Genomic DNA, 17565 nt, shown 5'->3' on the forward strand with positions numbered 1-17565 from the left:
CCCTTCAGGTTTTTGATCTGGAGGACAATAACACGTCCCCACTATTATATCACTCCTTAGACCTGGTAATTTAACCCACAGCAATTCTTTGGTGGAGGTAGACTCTTCTCTTGTCTCTGCTGGATTCTACCCCTTCTTTGACATACCACCCCATCTCCACCTCTCTGTTCTTTCTATAGAGTTCCTCGGATCTCTATAGAATACTTTCTATAGTATTCCTCGGATCCTCTGCATTCCACCACGTTTCTGTTACGCCCACTATATCAATGTTTTCCCTAGCCACCAAACGTTCCAGTTCTCCAGTCTTTGCTCAGACATCGGGCATTTGTGAAAAAGAACACCTATATATGGAGTCCGCAGAAAAGGGCTGCTTGTTTGTGCCTTTATCCCCTCAGCCTCTTGTTCGGCTGGACTGGCTGTCATGTCCCAGCCTGCTTTCACTCCTAATTCCTACTCTTTCATTACCCTGTTGTTCTCTAACCTCTTCACTTCTATTCCATAGTGCTGGAAAGATTTTCAGATTCTTTTCACTGATGCACTGCCAAACAGTCACAGACCTTTTAAAAGGGTTTGGAGGCTTTATTTCTACAATAGTCAGTGAATTACACAAGCCAATTGATTCAGTTTGGATACAAATGTCCACTCTAGTTTCCCATCCTGTTACTCAAAGAACCACACCCAGAAAACCACATTAAATAAAGTGAGATAAACAAGTTATCCATGTGACACTGTATGTCATTTCCACCTCCTTACTGGGCCTATTCTGACAGGTTTGGTGCATGGTCCCAGCTCTAATCAGGCAGTCATACTGCCCTGTATCCCAAAATATTCCTGGCCCACAACTTTAGTTATACAAATCCTGGAATTTTCCCTTTGGGAAAGTTATGATCTACATGTTCTGCCAATCAATTATCGCTTTAGGTCACTTTGACAGAATGACCCTCCTATCCTGTTTTTGACGGGAACAACAGTTATTCTCTTAGCTCCAGTTTCAGTTATTTTTCTCAAACTAGAGAAGATAATTTAACCCTCTAAAATCTCTGCCAATAGGGATGAAGAGTCCCGAATTGGATGTCGTCAGTTCACTTTCCCAATAAATGGTTCCATGATGCGGATGCACACTGCTTGCAGAAACTGTTCTCGTGGGAACTGCTGGTTATGGCCACTGCTGGTCATGGGAAGATAGTTGAGCTGTCAGAGTTGCTGGAGGAAGGAAAAGGTAAAAAAATTGAAATTTGAATATGTCAAGATTTCTATAAGGCACCTCAAGCTTTCTAAGAGTACTAACATCTGCTAAGTGGCCAAACTGGCACTATTTAAAGTGGCACTTCTCTTATATTTAGCAGAGAGAGAGAGAGAGAGCGCAACTGCTCCTTTTCACCCCACCATAGTGTCTTTTTGATGGCTATTACTAGTGTGTCTTCTGTACCCTTTTTTAGACTGTGGGTTCTTTGGGACAGGGAATAATTCATTGATTTATTTTGTTATGTAAGCTGCTTTGTGAACTACTTTTGTTGAAAAGCGGTATATAAATATTAATAAGTTAAGTGAATTGGCCACCTTTTGGGTTACATAATAATCACTCTTAATGAGCGAATTCAGCCAAACTAATCATTTCCCCAAGAACACTGCCTCTTAGGAAAGGTGAAGGAACACAATTCAAAATCATGGTGTCAGGAGTCTCTTCTGTGAAAAACTCAACTACTATCAAGTACTGAACCTCTTTGGATAATCTTGTCCCCTTTACTCTTTGTATAAGGTAACCGCCAAAATAATTACTCAAAGGGAAAACAATGGGCCTTTCAATTAGCATTAAAGGCTGTTCTCTCAAAAGCTGCACGGCCAGGGCTCATTAGCCCCCATCAGGGGCAAATTCATTTGCTCAGCCTCTAAAGCTGCAATTTTCAACATTTTCTATCTCATGGCACACTGACAAGATGCCAAAATTGTCAAGGCACACCATTGATTTTTTGACGATTAGGCATACCACACTGTAAGTGGGGGATCACATCCCCCAATGGCCCTACTAATAAATGACCCTCCAGCTCCTGTGGCACACCTGAGGATCATTTGATCACAGCACGCTAATGTGCCACAGCCCACTGGCTAAAAATTACTCATGGTGTACTGAGTGAGAGAGACAGGAAACCTTCCTCTCTTTTAAGACAAATTGAACAGACTGAAATTTGTTCATGCATTCCTGTTCAGCATCTTCTCACTGTATTCTCCCTTTGCAGTTCCTTTGCTTGTAAAATGACAACTTCAAATCATCAACAGAGAGTCTTGGGAGACTCAGCCAGAGATACAGTACTATTATCTATCATTGCCAATACAAATTATTATAACAAATAACAAATGTACTAGCTCCATTCCAGACATCTGTCTGGGAGTTGGAATGTATGAAAGCCAGCTATTGTGCCTGCACAAAAACACTGCAACAGACTGATTGCACCTGTGCAAAAGCACCAGTGCAGACATCCATAACTTGGGGAGCCAGCGTACTTAGCGCCTGATCCTGAACAGTGCACGCTGGCTCACCTCCAGCACACACTGTTGCAAATGTGCCATAAGGGCCCATTGTGAGCTGCCACAAAATCAAGAAGCCCCATTGTGGTGCTGCTTACCCAGGGGAAGGGCACTCAAGTCCCCTTCCCTCAAGGAGCCACTGCAGGCTGCCTGGTTGTGTGTTGGATGCTGCGGCAGCCATTTTGGTGCCAGGGCAGCCCCAGATTGGGATGTCCATTTAGTTTGGGAAGCCAGCATAGTTTAGGGCCCAATCTTATCCAATGTTCCAGTGCTGGTGCAGCTGTGCTGATGGGGTGTGTGCTGCATCCTTTGGTCGGGAGACAGTCACAGAGGCCTTCTCAAGGTAAGGGAACATTTGTTCCCTTATGTTGGGGCTGCATTGCAGCTGCACAAGTGCTTGAAAGTTGGATAGGATCGAGTCCTTATATATTTAGCTTCTCATAAGAATGGTCAAACCCTGCAGTGGGAATACGTTGGGGTCCGACTTCACTCCTAGATGTTGGTCATGGCCCTGGGTGCTTTTGCCCAGCTACAGCCGGTGTGTCAGCAGTGCCCATTCCTGTCTCAGACAGACTTAGGGCACAATCCTATCCTGCACTGGAGCAGGCAAGCCAAGAGGCTTGTGCTGTATCCAGCACAGGATCATGACCAAAAGCAGCTCAGCCACTGGCCCCTATGGGTGTCTTCGGACTTGCGCCACCTCTTGAGATGGCGCAAGTCTGAGGAGAGCAGGGCGGCTTGGAGCCACTCCATTCTCCCCGGGAACGGGGGTTGGGCCAGCCCCACCTCCTGCTCTGCACCCACCCACCCCCGGGGCCGCCGACCCGCCCTCCCTCACCCCGCCCAGGAACACCTCCCTCCTGCCTCCTCCTCTCCTTCCCCCTCCTGACCTTTTCTCCTTGCCTTGGCCCACATGGGCCAATGCAGCTTTTATCAGCCTTTGCAGGCCGGCGCTTTTTAGAGCGCAGGCCTGGCCTCCTTTTGAGGAGGTGCAAACATTCCCTTAGTCATTCGAATTTCTATTTCTATCAGCTGCCACCACCTAGATCCCAAATGTTTTCCACAGTACAAACAGGCCTCTGACATTCTCAGCTCAGTACCTTTGAAGTTTTGCATTATGTTTTTTAAAGCAATATTCCTCTGAGAACAAGCAGCAAGTTTTTGTTGAAATTCAAAATTCTTCACTGGATTCTGGACTGGATTCTGGACATGGTTGGTTTTACGCTGTCGTAGAACAAACCTAAGAATTAAAAGTATGTATAATGAGCTGCTGTACAAACACATCTGAAGACAAACATTCAGAATCTGAAGGTATTTCCCCTCCCCCACCCATTCAATTTCTTTCATTTTTCTTTCGATGCTACCCAACTTAATGGACTGATTCTGGGCTTCTCAGAGGCACCTGGCTTGCAAACCAGCTAACCTTCATGCCCGCTGCTGCCTTACCTGTGTAAAAGTGTCAAGCATAAGGCCAGGGCCAGCCCCAGTCATTCTGGTGTTCAAAGTAGAAAGTCACAAGGATATAATAGCAGCCTTGCTAGATCAAGTCAAAGTTCCACCTAGTTCACCATTCTGTTTCCCACAATGGCCAATTAGCCATGGGCCAATTAGCCCATTAGCAGGACAGGAAGGCAGCAGCCCTCCCTCACTATTGTGCCCCAGCAACTAGTATTCAGTGGCACACTGTGAACAGTCTTATTCTATCTAGTCATCATAACCAGCTTCCACTGGTAGATCTGCATGAATTTGTCTAAATTCTCTTTAAAAGAATCTGAACCAATGACAACCATCACCAGATCCCAAGGCAAAGCATTCCATAACATGCTGTATGAAGAAGTACTCTCTTGTTCTGAAACGAATGCTAATCAACTTCACTTGACAATCCCAAGTTAGGAAAAAGGGAAAAAAAAATTATATCTACTTTCTTAGTACCTTGCATATTTATAAACCTCTACTATGTACCCCCTTCTTACTAGACCAGGGGTGCTCAAACATTTTGGCAGGAGGGCAACATTATCTCTCTGACAGTGTGTCAGGGGAAAAAAAGAATTAATATGCATTTCAAATTTGAATAAATTTACATAAATGACTATATTAGAGATGGAACTTATATGAATGAATGAATGAATTCAAACCATAAACACATTCACACACAGAAAAGTGGGGGAACTTCTTGTCAGTTCTTAAGGACTCTCACACACACACCTGCCAGCTCGCCCGCCCCCTTGCCGTCCCTCTCTCCCTCGCTCGGTCGGCATGTGCTGCAGTCTGACCACCCATCCACACGCCTGCTCAGCTGCCTGCCTGCACGAAGGGCCTTTTATAGTGCAAAGTAATGAGAGACTTGCAAGGCTTGAACTAATGCAAGACCTGCAAGTCTCGTGTTGTTACCTTCCCACTATAAAAGGCCCTGCATGCAGGCTGAGCTCATCTTTCCTTCACAAGCTCAGCGGCAGCGAAGGAAAGCCAGACCCAGAGCTCACACGTAGGGCCAGCGTGGGCTGTGGTAAGGGTCAGGTGCCCATTGGAGATGGGGGACCCCCTGGGGGCTGGATGGGGACCCCCCACAGGCCGCAAGTGGCCCCCGGCCCAAGTTTGAGCAGCCCTGTTCTAGACAAAAAGGCCTCCAAGTGCCTTGGCTTTTTTTCATAGGGAAGGTGCTCTAGCTCCTGATCATTTTGGTTCTCCTTTTCTGCATGTTTCCCAGATCGCAGGGCCCAATCCTAAGCTTCGCATGCTGGCTCACTGCCGGCACGCACTGTAGCAAACACGCTGTAAGGCACGTATGCAGGCCCTAGTGCCAGTGCTCCACTAGTGCTAGCCCAGTGCTTGCTGGCACTGGGCTAGCACTGGAGTTTCTTCACTCAGTGGTTGTGCGGACCACCGAGCAGCAGAGTGGAGGTGTGGGGGAGGCATTTCAGGGATGGGGGAGGTGGGGGAGGGCTGCAAGGAGGCATTCTGGGGGGAGGGAGGCGGGACTGGTGGAGCTTCACTGCCTGACATGGAGGCTCTTGGTTCTACACTGACCTTTGGGTCACCACAGAATCGAGTAGCCCCATTGTGGGGCTACTTGCTTTACCCAGTGGAAGGGGGACAAAAGTCCCCTTCTCATGAGGAGCTGCCGGGGGCTGCCTGGCGTGCAGAATGCGGTAGCAGCCATTTTTGGCTCAGGATTGGGCTATCAGCTCTTTAAGAGATGGGATAACCAAAACTCATGCTCCAAATAGGACCACACTATAGATTTGCACCAAACCATTTTGATCCCAACAGATTTATTTTCAACCCCTTTCCTAATAATCCCTACTATGAACTCTGCCATTTTTTCCCATAGCTGCCACATGCCACGTTGTGGCAGTCAAAATGGACTGTGTTCGGTGAAAAAAGAGCCACATTTGTGTCACCTCTGCAGTCCAAAGATGATGTGAAAATGGTTGGGAACTGTCTTTCAGGGAACTTGGCTGCAGAGAATGGCATCTCATTTAGCAGCACAGCCTGTGGTACCAGCCACAACAAAATTGAGGAGCCATGCCAAAAAGCAGGGCAAGTAAAATCTTGAAAAGAGATGTGGTTCTGTGTCCTTGGCATTTATTTATGGGAATGTGAAGAAAGAGTCATGCTATCCCCTGGGGAAAGGGGGGAATGGGTGAAATTGGATTAACAGAAGTATGAAAAGTTTGCCTCCTACTCTGACCCCACACCTGAGAACAGGATGCTGCCAATAACCAAGGGAAAATGTATGAAAGGCACAGGGTTGGAGCACAGCATTTGCGTGTTCTCTTTTTCCTCCCTCACACCAATACCCCTCTCTTTCCTCTTCCCTCCATCCTTCCCTCCATTTCCTTGTTCCTTTGATCCTCCTCAGAACCTGACCAGATTCACAAACTGATTTAACAAAAAAATTTAGAGCACCGTTCATTGTCCTGGATTACCATTCATTAACAAAAATGTTAGAGCACCGTTCATCGAAAGGTTCTACTCATAACAGTTCCAGTTTATTTCAGAGAAGCACATGTAGTATCTACTTTCTCTCCTCCTTAATCAGCTGCTGCATGTGACTAACTTACTTCTTTGTACGTACAGGAGCAGAAGCAAAACCAAAAGTAAAACCCTGGTTCCTCGGATACTGCTCCTCAAAACATATAGCTGAAGGAGACCCAAAAGAAAAAGCTGAAGGAGATTCAAGAGGCATAGCAAAAGAAGGCCCAAGAGACAAAGCTGGAAAAGGCTCAGGAGGCATAGCTGAAGAAGATGTATCCTTGCCCAAGATGCTTTTCATGTCCTTGAAAGAAAACAAACCAAACAAAAGAAATTAGAAAAATGACCAAAAGCAAACAAAGCAAACTGAGCAAACAAAGACTATTTCTTCTAGATTTCTAGGCTTTTATTTTACTGTATTTTTATGCCTGTAATTATTTTATATTTTACACTGCTTTGAGCTTTCGGGAAAGTGGTGCATAAATCAAATAAATAAACAGACATATTGTAAACCTGATGATATAGTCGTTTCTTACTAACCACCAATAATGCCCTTCTCTGAAACCCTCAATAGCTGCTCCAGTCCGCATGAACAATTCTGAGCTGACGCGCCAGTGATGTGGCTCAATGATAGGCAGCTTCATATGCTCAGTGTTCACCTATGGACAAACTCTGACATTGCACCCGAGGCCTAGTCTCTCAGCCACGCAGCAGCCCATTGCAAGCGTTCACCTGCAGAAACTGAATTCCAGGCCTCTGCCATATCTCCTCCATGTTTTTAATCCGCGTACTGAGGCAGGCAATCTTCTCAGAGGAACGAGTAGCACTGGACTTCTGCTCCTCTTCCATTTCTTTCTGCAGTGCTTTCAACTGGCCAAGGAAAAGACCCTTCTGTTCCTCTTCAAACTTAATCAGCTGCTCAAATTCTGTTGCAAGTGACTCCATTTCAACTTTAAGCCTTGCCTGCCATTGGAAAAGGACAAAACAGATAAGATCAGAGCTAACAAAATCAGGAGGCATTTGTATTTCATGCCTAAACAAGATCTACTTGTATTAAGATAAGGCTCTTCCTTAGGACCAGTTCACACAACTGAATGCACAGAAAGGCATGGTGTTTGGGGCAATGTAATAGTCTGAAAATCCTCTGTGGCACTTGTTCTATGATGGCTCATTCACACTTTCCAATCACCAAGTCATCAATATGCATATGTGAACCAGCTTTCCCCTTTCAATATGTACACCGGCCTATTATGCTCATGTAGAGACCTCTGACTTGGAGAAAAAGTGCACACAGTTGAAAACCGTGCTCACCAATTATGCAGAATGGCCCCGATCTGTAGGCTTCTATACAGCCAGACACGATTGTGGTTAAAGGCAATACGATTCAATCAATACCTTGCACTTTTATCTTGTTAGGGACCAGAGCATGGGCGAAATGTTAAAATGGATGAATGTCAAAGCCTAGCCTGATTTAGCTTGCAAATATATTTTGGTCAGCAACAAATGTAAATAACTAAGGGCCCAAACCTATCCAAGTTTCCAATGCTGGCGCAGCCCCAACGAAGGGGAACAAACATCCCCTTAGCTGGAGGAGGCCTCCATGAAAGCCCCCCTACTACAGGACTCAGTGCATGCCCTGTTGGCATGGCTGCACCAGTGCTGGAAAATTGGATAGGATTTGGCCCTAAGGGCACAATCCTACACGGAGCGCACTGGCTCACCACGGCATGCACTGTTGCAACTGTGCTGTAAGGCATGTTTGAGGCCCTCAGCACTGGTAGAGCACCGGTGGAGCATTGGAGCAACGCTGCTCAGTGGTCATGCGGACTGCTGGGCAGCGGAGAGATAGATGCAGTCGTGGGGGGAGGCAGGGAAGAAGAATTCCAGGGCAGGGGGAGGCGGAGGGAGAGCAGGGAGAGGTTGGGGAGGAGGCATGCCAAGGGAGGGAGCGAGGTGGGAGGGAGGCAGGATGGTGGAGCTTCTCTCCACTGGATTGTAAGCCTCCATGTCGGGCTGCCTGCCCAACATGGAGGCTCTAAATTCTACGGTGACCCTCAGGTCACCGTAGAATTAAGTAGACCCATTGCAGGGCTACTTGCCTTACCCGGGGGCAGGGGACAAAAGTCCCCTTCTCTCAAGGAGGCAGTGGCAGCTGCTTGGAGTGCACCGGATGCAGCAGCAGCCATTTTTTGTGATGCTGCAACCCCGCATGCCGAGCAGCTTAGGATTGGGCTACCCCTCTAGAACACATGCAAATGCGTGTAAAACCTAAATAAACAGGAATAAAAGAAAAATAGAAAAACACACATAAGAACATTGGTGAATGTTGTAGATTAAGGTTCTCTGACATTGGACAAAAGAGGAAAGCATGTGGACAAAATCTGAAATGTGGATATAACTGAAAATGGTTGAAAGAGCAAATGATCAGAGTCAACTGGATGAAAGTCAAGTTATTGCTGTGAATGCCTTAAATGGCCAGTGACATTTGCATCTGTCTTGAAAGGGTTTGAAAAAATGTTTTTTAAATGTAAGCAGAGGGAGAATCACAGCCTGAATTTTTAGTTTTTAGCTAGCAGAAAATCCTTCCAGGATATTCTAGGTCTGGGCAGAGCAGGAGGTCTGGTCTAGAGGGTAGAGCCTTCGTTAGCCCGAAGATAACATCAGAAGGTTGCCAGTTCGAGGACACCGGCAGCTCCCTAAACGGCTGAGAATGGTGAGACCTTGAAGCAGCTGACAAGCCAAGCTGAGTGATTCCACCTGCTCTTGGTGTGAGCAAGAAGAGTCTTGGCTGCCCTCCATGTGAGAGATGGAGCTGCTTGTCAGCCTGTGTGGGAGAACTGGAGGCCAGAAGTGAGACCAAACCAGGAAGATTCATTCTGAAATGTTGTTGGTTCTTGAAAGAGAGAACTTCTATGATTGTAAAAATCCCCTTGAGGGATTTAGAAATGCCTGCCTATGTAAACCGCCTTGAATAAAGTCAGAGGAGTAATCCAATGACCACAAAGGCGGTATATAAATACCTAGTTTATTATTATTATTATTATTATTATTATTATTGGGGAACTTGACTATTGTTCTTCTGGACTAGCTTCTTGCATGTGTATTTGCCTCCCACTTGTTCAAGTTGCACAAGTGTATACACACCATAGAGTTCCTTAAAACTCCAGTACTCTAGAGGTTGTTGGAAACAAGAGAATTGATTTAGTTTCCTTAAACTGGGGTACATAAAAGCATGTAAATCTGTTCTGGTAACAGTGAATTTGAATAAAACTAGTACACAACTAGTAAGTGCTATTTTTAGGGAGACAATATACTTGCTTCTGAAAATCAATCAAGCAGCCATGTGGTAGCCATAAATTTGAAGAGAACTAGAATCTGGAGGTGAATTTAAAGTGAAAGCAGCATTACTGACCAAAGAGTCTTTGACACTAGTTTCATCGTTCTGTTTCACTGTCTTGAGATCTTCTCTCTCACTCTTCAGTGTCTCAATTTCAGCCTGGATTTTGTTCTAAGGAAAAAGAAATGATAGGTCTCTCTCTCCTGTTGGTTTGAAACAGTTTCATTTTTGAACAAAAGTACTCTGAAGTGTCACACCTCCATGACTTCCACTGATCTTGCTAACACATCAATTTTAAATAAATAATCAACTGAAATTTGAAGAGCTTTACACCTCACATTTAAATTTAGGGTCATTCCAAATTAATGCCCATATCTCCAAGAGCTAGTCTCCTATGACTTGCAATAGAACTCTGCCTGGCCCAAAGCATTCTCAAGTGCAGAGGTGGGCAAACTTTTACGGATAGGGAACCTGGACCTTTAACAATTGTATGGAAAAGGGAATTTCAGCAGGTGTAGCTTTTCCTCTCATAGATGACAAGCTGAACCTGCTGAAATTCTCTCCTACACAATTGTTAAAGGTTCAGGATCCCTAAAGTTAAAGGTTTGCCCACCCCTGCGCAAGTGTGACATCTCCAGATCTTCCTTTGACTTACATTTGCTAGGTCAACCCAAATGATGTAAGGGCCAGTCCTATCCAAATTTTCAGTGCCAATGCAGCTGTGCTCGTGGGACAGACATGGAAGCCTCCTCAAGGAAAGGCAACATTTGTTCCCTGAATTGTAGCTGCACCAGTGCTGGAAAGGACTCCTTGGGTCTTGGAATCTTGAAACTGGGTGATTGTTCCTCCTGTTTGCAAGCCTCAGGGATCCCTGCAGATGGCTGTGCTGGGCTTCCCACACCTCCTGCAGCCCCCAGCTGCCCTCACTGAGATCAAGTAAGTGCAAGCACCCCCCCCCCAAGGATTCGATCCTAGGGATCTCTTCCCTGCCCTTTCCCCTCCCCCACAAAGACTTACTGAGGGAGTAAAGCTCCCTCAAAGTTTGAGAACCACTGATCTACAACCACTGAGAACCACACATCTAGATCCAGTGTTTGTCCACGTATACAAAGTACCATTTCACATGGTGAAAGACTCAGCACATTCTTCCCTACAGTTGATCACAGCCCTTCCCGGAATCCCCCCATTGTCTACTCAATGTTTATACTGACTTCTAGATATAGCAGGAGTTATCCCTTTTAGCTTTCTTATTTGTACTCCTTCCTAAAATCTGAAGGACAGGGGATTACAGTACCCTATTTCCCAACCCTTGACTCTTGCAACAAAGTACTCATTTTATAGTGAGCAATTAATGTTTCCCCTATATCAGAATGCATTTCACTTAATTCATATCCACAGATGCCAAGCATGAAGCTGGTGGGCCTCAGAAGATCTCCTGGGCAAGACAGAAGTGGCTTCCTCTCACATCTGGGAGGTATTCTGAGACATGAAGAGGCTGTGTGGAACTTCCCTGCACCTCAGAAGGTCTCTCAGATGTGAGTAGGAGGCACATCAGTTTGCTAGAAAATGCAAGACTGGAGGTGTTCTGAGGACCAGTTTGGGAATTGCTGATGTAGGGGCTTCTGGTGAATCATCATCTTTGCCTAAAGGGAAACTTACAGCACAATTCTATGCATGTCTACTCAGAAATAAGCCCCATTGTGTTCAGTGGGAAAATGTGCATAGAATTGCAGCCTGACAGCCCAATCCTATGCTGCCCTGAGCACAGGGCTGCCGCAGCACCAATAATGGCTGCTGCGGCATACTGAGCACTAACCGGACAGCACCAGTGGCTCCTTGGGGGAAGGGGACTTTCGCCCTCTTCCCCTGGGTAAGGCATGTAGCCCCGCAATGAGGCTACTCGATTCTATGGCAACCCTTGGGTCACCGAAGAATCAAGAGCCTCAGTGTCAGGCAGCGGGCTTCACTGGTCCCACCTCACTCCCACCCAGCTCCCTCTCCAGCACGCCGCTGCCACCACCTCCTCCCCACCCTCGCTCCATCTTCCCTGCCCCAGAACACCTCCTCCATGTCTCCCCCCACCTACCTCTCCAGCAATAAGCACCAGAAAGATAGAGAGAAGTGCTCAGTTTCTTTAATCCACCTCTCCCTTTTGGTGTAAAAAGTCGAACACTCACTCACCTCTTTAATCAAAGCAACTATGCTTTTAACCAAACCAGCATGTAATTAGTCTGTGGAACTCCTTTCCACAGGATGTGGTGATGGCATCTGGCCTAGATGCCTTTAAAAGGGGACTGGACAGATTTCTAGAAAGAAATCCACTCACAGGTTACAAACCATAATGGGTATGTGCAACCAACCTCCTGGTTTTAGAAGTAAGCTACTTCTTACTTGTATGGAACAGATACAAGGGAATGTCACCAGGATGCAGATCTCTTGTTGTCTTGTGCAGTCCCTGAGGCATCTGGTGGGTCACTGTGAGATACAGGAATCTGGACTAGATGGTCCTTTGGCCTGATCCAGCAGAGCTCTTCTTATGTTCTTAATGATGAAAGCTTCTCTCCCAGGGCAGGTCAGAATGAGAAGGTATAAATTCCCCCCTAACCATTTCAATCACACACGCTATTTAGATCAGAAAAGCAGAGCACAATAGGAGAGGATTCAAGGGCAGGCCATGGGTACATGCCCCCCTCCAACTGTCCCTCCAGCAGGGAAGGGCACCCAGCAGGATGGGGAGCAAAGCCTGGCACCAGAGGAACGCTCACTGGGTAGGGCACTGGCAAGATTTTGCTCAGCTGATGGAGCAGAGTCAGAATGAGAGCCCAGGTCTACCAGGCAGGTCTGGGCTAGAGCACAAGTCTACCTGCCCAGTGAATCTCAGCCACAGAGGCTGTTCACCCAAGAACTCAGGTCTATACAGCAGGTATATCTAGGCTCCAAGCTCAGATGGAAGCCCAGGTCTAACCACCCAGCAAATTTCAGCCATGGAGGCCCATGTAACCAAAAGCCCAGGTCTACCCAGCAGGTAGCTCTGGGCTCCAAGTCCAGGTGGGAGCTCAGGTTTACCCGCCCAGCAAACTTGGCCACAGAGATGTTTAACTGAGAGCCTAAGGGAACAATCCTAACCAGGTCTACTCAGAAGTAAGTCCATTTTGTTCAATGGGGCTTACTGTCAGGAAAGTGTAGTTAGGATTGCAGCCTAGATCTAGCCAGCAGGTAGATCTGGGCTCCAAGTCCCAGTGGGAGGTCAGGTCTACCCGCCTAGCGAAACTCCGCTAGGGAGGCCAGGGAGGCCTGGTTGACCTGGACTCCGGATTTAAGGCAGTGCTCATGTTCCCCACCCTCGCAAACCACGGATCCGCCCCTGGAGCGCACCAGCAACCACAAGAGAGACACGCCTGGCTGGAGGGGGGACCCATTTCCGCAGAGTGCTCTAGCAACCAGCCACCTACTTTGTACTCCTGGGCAGCCTCCTCCACGGGAAGGACCTCATGAGGCCGGTGATCGCGGGATTCCCTGCAGATGACGCAGATGGGGACCTGATCCTGCTGGCAGAAGAGCTTCAGCGGCTCCTGGTGCTTCGGGCAGACGAGTCCTGCGCCTTCCGGGGCTGCTCCCGCCACGCCCTCCAGCTTGAGGTTCTTCACCAGCTCGACCACGTTCTTCAGCTCCCGGTTGCTCCGCAGATTCCCGTCCGGGATCGTTTCTCTGCATTGAGGACAGGAGAGGCGATCCTGAGACTTTGCCCAGCAGTCCAGGATGCAGGGCCGGCAGAAATTGTGCCCGCAGTCGATGGACACCGGGTCCTGGAAGTACTCCAAGCAAATGGAGCAAGTCACTTCTGCCTGCAGCTTCTCCACCGCCGCCATCGCTACCGCGTACTTTCGTTTGGGGGCTGATCGCAGCCTCTAAGTTTCGTTTCGTGACTTCCGGCTGCTTGGACCTCGTGGGGATGATCAGCGGGGGGCGTTGGGCTGGGCGGTAGCGTAGCTAAAGGGGGTGCAAAGCAGTAAGTTTTGCAGGGAGTCTCACCGCAGCTGCAAAGCACTAAGTTTTGCTCCCTGCAAAACTTAGTGCTTTGCAGCTGCGGTGAAACTCCCTGAGGCTTCTGGTGGGCCACTGTGAGATATAGAAAGCTGGATTTCATGGGCCTTTGGCCTGATCCCATAGGGTTCTTTTTATGTTCTTACAAGTAAACCAACCTGTGAAAGCAAGTTTAAAATAGCAAAAGAGGGCAGCGATTCAGACCTGATCTCAATGGCATTTTTCAAACCTCAGGAAAATAGAAGGGTTCCTCATGGCTAGATGCTGAAAAGACATGCCTGAATGCAATTACTGAAAGCATACCAACTGCGTGGGTGTGTTCTAATTGCACACTCACAGGTGCAACCCTTATATCATTAGACTCACAGCTGGTGTGTCATCTTTGCTGCTGCCTTAACTGCCTTGATGCTGCTGCTTTAGAGCCCAATCCTATCCCTGTCTACTCATATGCAAGTCCCCCTGTAGTCAATGTGGCTTACTCCCAGGAAAGTGTGTATAGGATGGCAGCCTTTTTTTTGTGGGGGAAAAAAGGTTTATTTCTGGTAAATATCAGATTTCTTATTTATCTGAGTATCGCACATACTCAGGTTGTCAGGCTGAGCCTGTGAACTATGGGCTTCAGTAAGTGACCTTCCAAGGACCCTGCTGGGTGACTTGGCTTCAGCAGCTCCCAGAAAGAGCAATCCACACTCTACCCACATAGCTGTTGTGAGAGCCAGTGGTAGGGACCCCAGAACCCAGAGGGTTCAGAAAAGGAGCAAAAGAATACCAGTGCATGGTTTTAAAAAGGAAAAAAATCTTTATTGTACAATAAGGACACAAGTCGGCTTGCTTGTGCCTAAAAAACTTGTATGCCCCTAACGTCTTCCCGCAAGGTTTTATACATTCAAAAGGTCTACACTGGGGTGTCAAACATAAGGCCCACAGGCTGAATGTGGGCCTCAGAAGCAATATATGCAGCTCCCATTATAATTGGGCTCTCTTGTATCTTGAAAATATGAGACAACTCTCCCAACACTCAATTTTAGTGGATGTCCCCTGGTTCTGGTATTATGTGAGAGTGTAAAGAGCATCTCCCTATCCACTCTGTCCATCCCCTGCATAATTTTGTATGTCTCAATCATGTCCCCCCTCAGGCGCCTCTTTTCTAGGCTGAAGAGGCCCAAACGCCGTAGCCTTTCCTCATAAGGAAGGTGTCCCAGCCCAGTAATCATCTTAGTCGCTCTCTTTTGCACCTTTTCCATTTCCACTATGTCTTTTTTGAGATGCGGCGACCAGAACTGGACACAATACTCCAGGTGTGGCCTTATCATCGATTTGTACAACGGCATTATATTATTAGCCGTTTTGTTCTCAATACCTTTCCTAATGATCCCAAGCATAGAATTGGACTTCTTCACTGCCGCCGCACACTGGGTCGACACTTTCATCGACCTGTCCACCACCACCCCAAGATCTCTCCCCTGATCTGTCACAGACAGCTCAGAACCCATCAGCCTATATCTAAAGTTTTGATTTTTTGCCCCAATGTGCATGACCTTACACTTACTGACATTGAAGCGCATCTGTCATTTTGCTGCCCATTCTGCCAGTCTGGAGCGATCCTTCTGGAGCTCCTCACAATCACTTCTGGTCTTCACCACTCGGAAAAGTTTGGTGTCGTCTGCAAACTTAGCCACCTCACTGCTCAACCCTGTCTCCAGGTTATTTATGAAGAGGTTGAAGAGCACCGGTCCCAGGACAGATCCTTGGGGCACACCGCTTTTCACTTCTCTCCATTGTGAAAATTGCCCATTGACACCCACTCTCTGTTTCCTGACTCACATTTGGTGTGTCATCTTTTCTGCTGCTTTAACTGCCTTGATGCTGCTGCTTTAGAGCCCAATCCTATCCCTGTCTACTCATATGCAAGTCCCACTGTAGTCAATGTGGCTTACTCCCAGGAAAGTGTGTATAGGATGGCAGCCTTTTTTTTTGTGGGGGAAAAAAGGTTTATTTCTGGTAAATATCAGATTTCTTATTTATCTGAGTATCGCACATACTCAGGTTGTCAGGCTGAGCCTGTGAACTATGGGCTTCAGTAAGTGACCTTCCAAGGACCCTGCTGGGTGACTTGGCTTCAGCAGCTCCCAGAAAGAGCAATCCACACACTACCCACATAGCTGTTGTGAGAGCCAGTGGTAGGGACCCCAGAACCCAGAGGGTTCAGAAAAGGAGCAAAAGAATACCAGTGCATGGTTTTAAAAAGGAAAAAAATCTTTATTGTACAATAAGGACACAAGTCGGCCTGCGTGTGCCTAAAAAACTTGTATGCCCCTAACTTCTTCCCGCAAGGTTTTATACATTCAAAAGGTCTACACTGGGGTGTCAAACATAAGGCCCACAGGCTGAATGTGGGCCTCAGAAGCAATATATGCAGCTCCCATTATAATTGGGCTCTCTTGTATCTTGAAAATATGAACAAGATTTGCACATTTGCATTGAAATGAATTAAAAGAAAAGCAGCAAAATATTATTTGCCCAGCAGTATTGTTTTTTCTCTTTTCAGGAACAAATCTAGAGTCAGTCACAGAGCCTTAAGCAAGAGAGAGAAAAGCCTCAAAGCGCTTAAGCAGGTTGGTGAGAAAACAACTGAAGAGTATCTGGTAGGCACCAAGCCAAGATGGACTTGGGGAGAGGAGAAGCTGTGCATTCAGTTATTGCAGGAGTGTTCTCTAATGGGTAGGAGAAGGGTTGTGTGCCTGATTGCAGTCCTGGTCCTATGTGATCTCTCCATTCATCATGGCACGCCAGACCCCACACTCTTGTCTTCTTGTGACATGTGTGAAGTCCCACCAAGTGCTGCCTACCCTGTCTTTGGCTGAAACTGAGAAGTAGTGTATTGTGTGCCAAAAAGAATTGCCCACATTCTGCACCTGGAATAAGCTGCCAAAACAACAATGAAAACCTAGCATTCATAGAAAACTTTTCCAGTACCTAAGTCACCTTGCTCTGGGGCACTGCTCTGTATTGGATCTTTGTGGTGCTCCCACACCCTCCTCATGCCACACTGGACTCTGCCGCTGATACTGAGGGTTCACAGGTTGGACTGGTCAGGGAGGTCCTCTGATGGGCCTGGGGGCTCAGCCAGTGCTTGTCCTGACTGACCTCTGACATCACCCCTGATAAGCCCCTGCTCTGGATTCTTATGGGGGAGGCTTATGGGGAGGCTAGATTCACCTCCACAAGCAGCAGAGCCTTCTCTATAGTGGCCCCGATGCTTTGGAACTCTCTTTTGAGGAAGCTATGTACTGTCCCTGTCAGCTTTGCAAAGGTGGGTGAAATTGCTTTTTGATTCAGTTGGCTTTAAGGATGGACTGCTGTATTGTTTTCCTGTTTTGTTTTGTTTTGTTTTGTTCTGTTAACTTTTTCATTTATTATATAGTTCCTAATTAAACAAGCATAATTATAAACATAACATTTCAGTTTCTAGACCTCATGGGTTGCAGCTATAGGTTTAAAAACACGCTGGGGAAAAACAACCAAAGTTTCAGCCATTTTTGCCCAATGTTGCATATACGCAACAGGGATAAAATGTGTACACCTGTAGGCCAGGCCGGAATGGGTTAAAATGCCAATTAAAAGTACCCTTCACTAGATTTTGGAAATGTTAAACCCAGTGAGTTTCTGCCCTCTGATTTTAA

The 17565-nt window shown here is 46.9% G+C and overlaps 1 protein-coding gene across 2 annotated transcripts; it reads right to left on the reverse strand.

The window, feature by feature from the left end:
- Positions 1 to 558: 558 nt before the first annotated feature.
- LOC136641891 (zinc finger protein RFP-like) lies at positions 559 to 13752 on the reverse strand. Of its 2 annotated transcripts, XM_066617989.1 has the most exons (6): positions 13291 to 13752; positions 9914 to 10009; positions 7234 to 7464; positions 6591 to 6805; positions 3627 to 3766; positions 559 to 1203 (listed from the first exon to the last, which is right to left on the reverse strand). In XM_066617989.1, the coding sequence occupies exons 1-6, from the start codon at positions 13705 to 13707 to the stop codon at positions 1157 to 1159; spliced, it is 1146 nt and encodes a 381-aa protein (XP_066474086.1). In that variant the 5' UTR covers positions 13708 to 13752; the 3' UTR covers positions 559 to 1156. The 2 variants fall into 2 exon arrangements, with proteins under 2 accessions (XP_066474086.1, XP_066474087.1); XM_066617990.1 differs by lacking the exon at positions 9914 to 10009.
- Positions 13753 to 17565: the final 3813 nt, after the last annotated feature.

This window comes from Tiliqua scincoides, chromosome 2 (genome assembly GCF_035046505.1).
Source record: "Tiliqua scincoides isolate rTilSci1 chromosome 2, rTilSci1.hap2, whole genome shotgun sequence".
Lineage (NCBI taxonomy): Eukaryota > Metazoa > Chordata > Lepidosauria > Squamata > Scincidae > Tiliqua > Tiliqua scincoides.

Bases quoted from the DNA above. Each gene is read 5' to 3' on its own strand.
- LOC136641891 (XM_066617989.1), bottom strand. From the start codon at position 13,707: ATGGCGGCGGTGGAGAAGCTGCAGGCAGAAGTGACTTGCTCCATTTGC. The intron at 10,010-13,290 runs GTAGGTGGCTGG...CTTTTTCCTTAG, and splicing joins AGGCTGCCCAGGAGTACAAA to AACAAAATCCAGGCTGAAAT. The intron at 3,767-6,590 runs GTAAGTTAGTCA...TTTAATTCTTAG, and splicing joins GCTCCTGTACGTACAAAGAA to GTTTGTTCTACGACAGCGTA.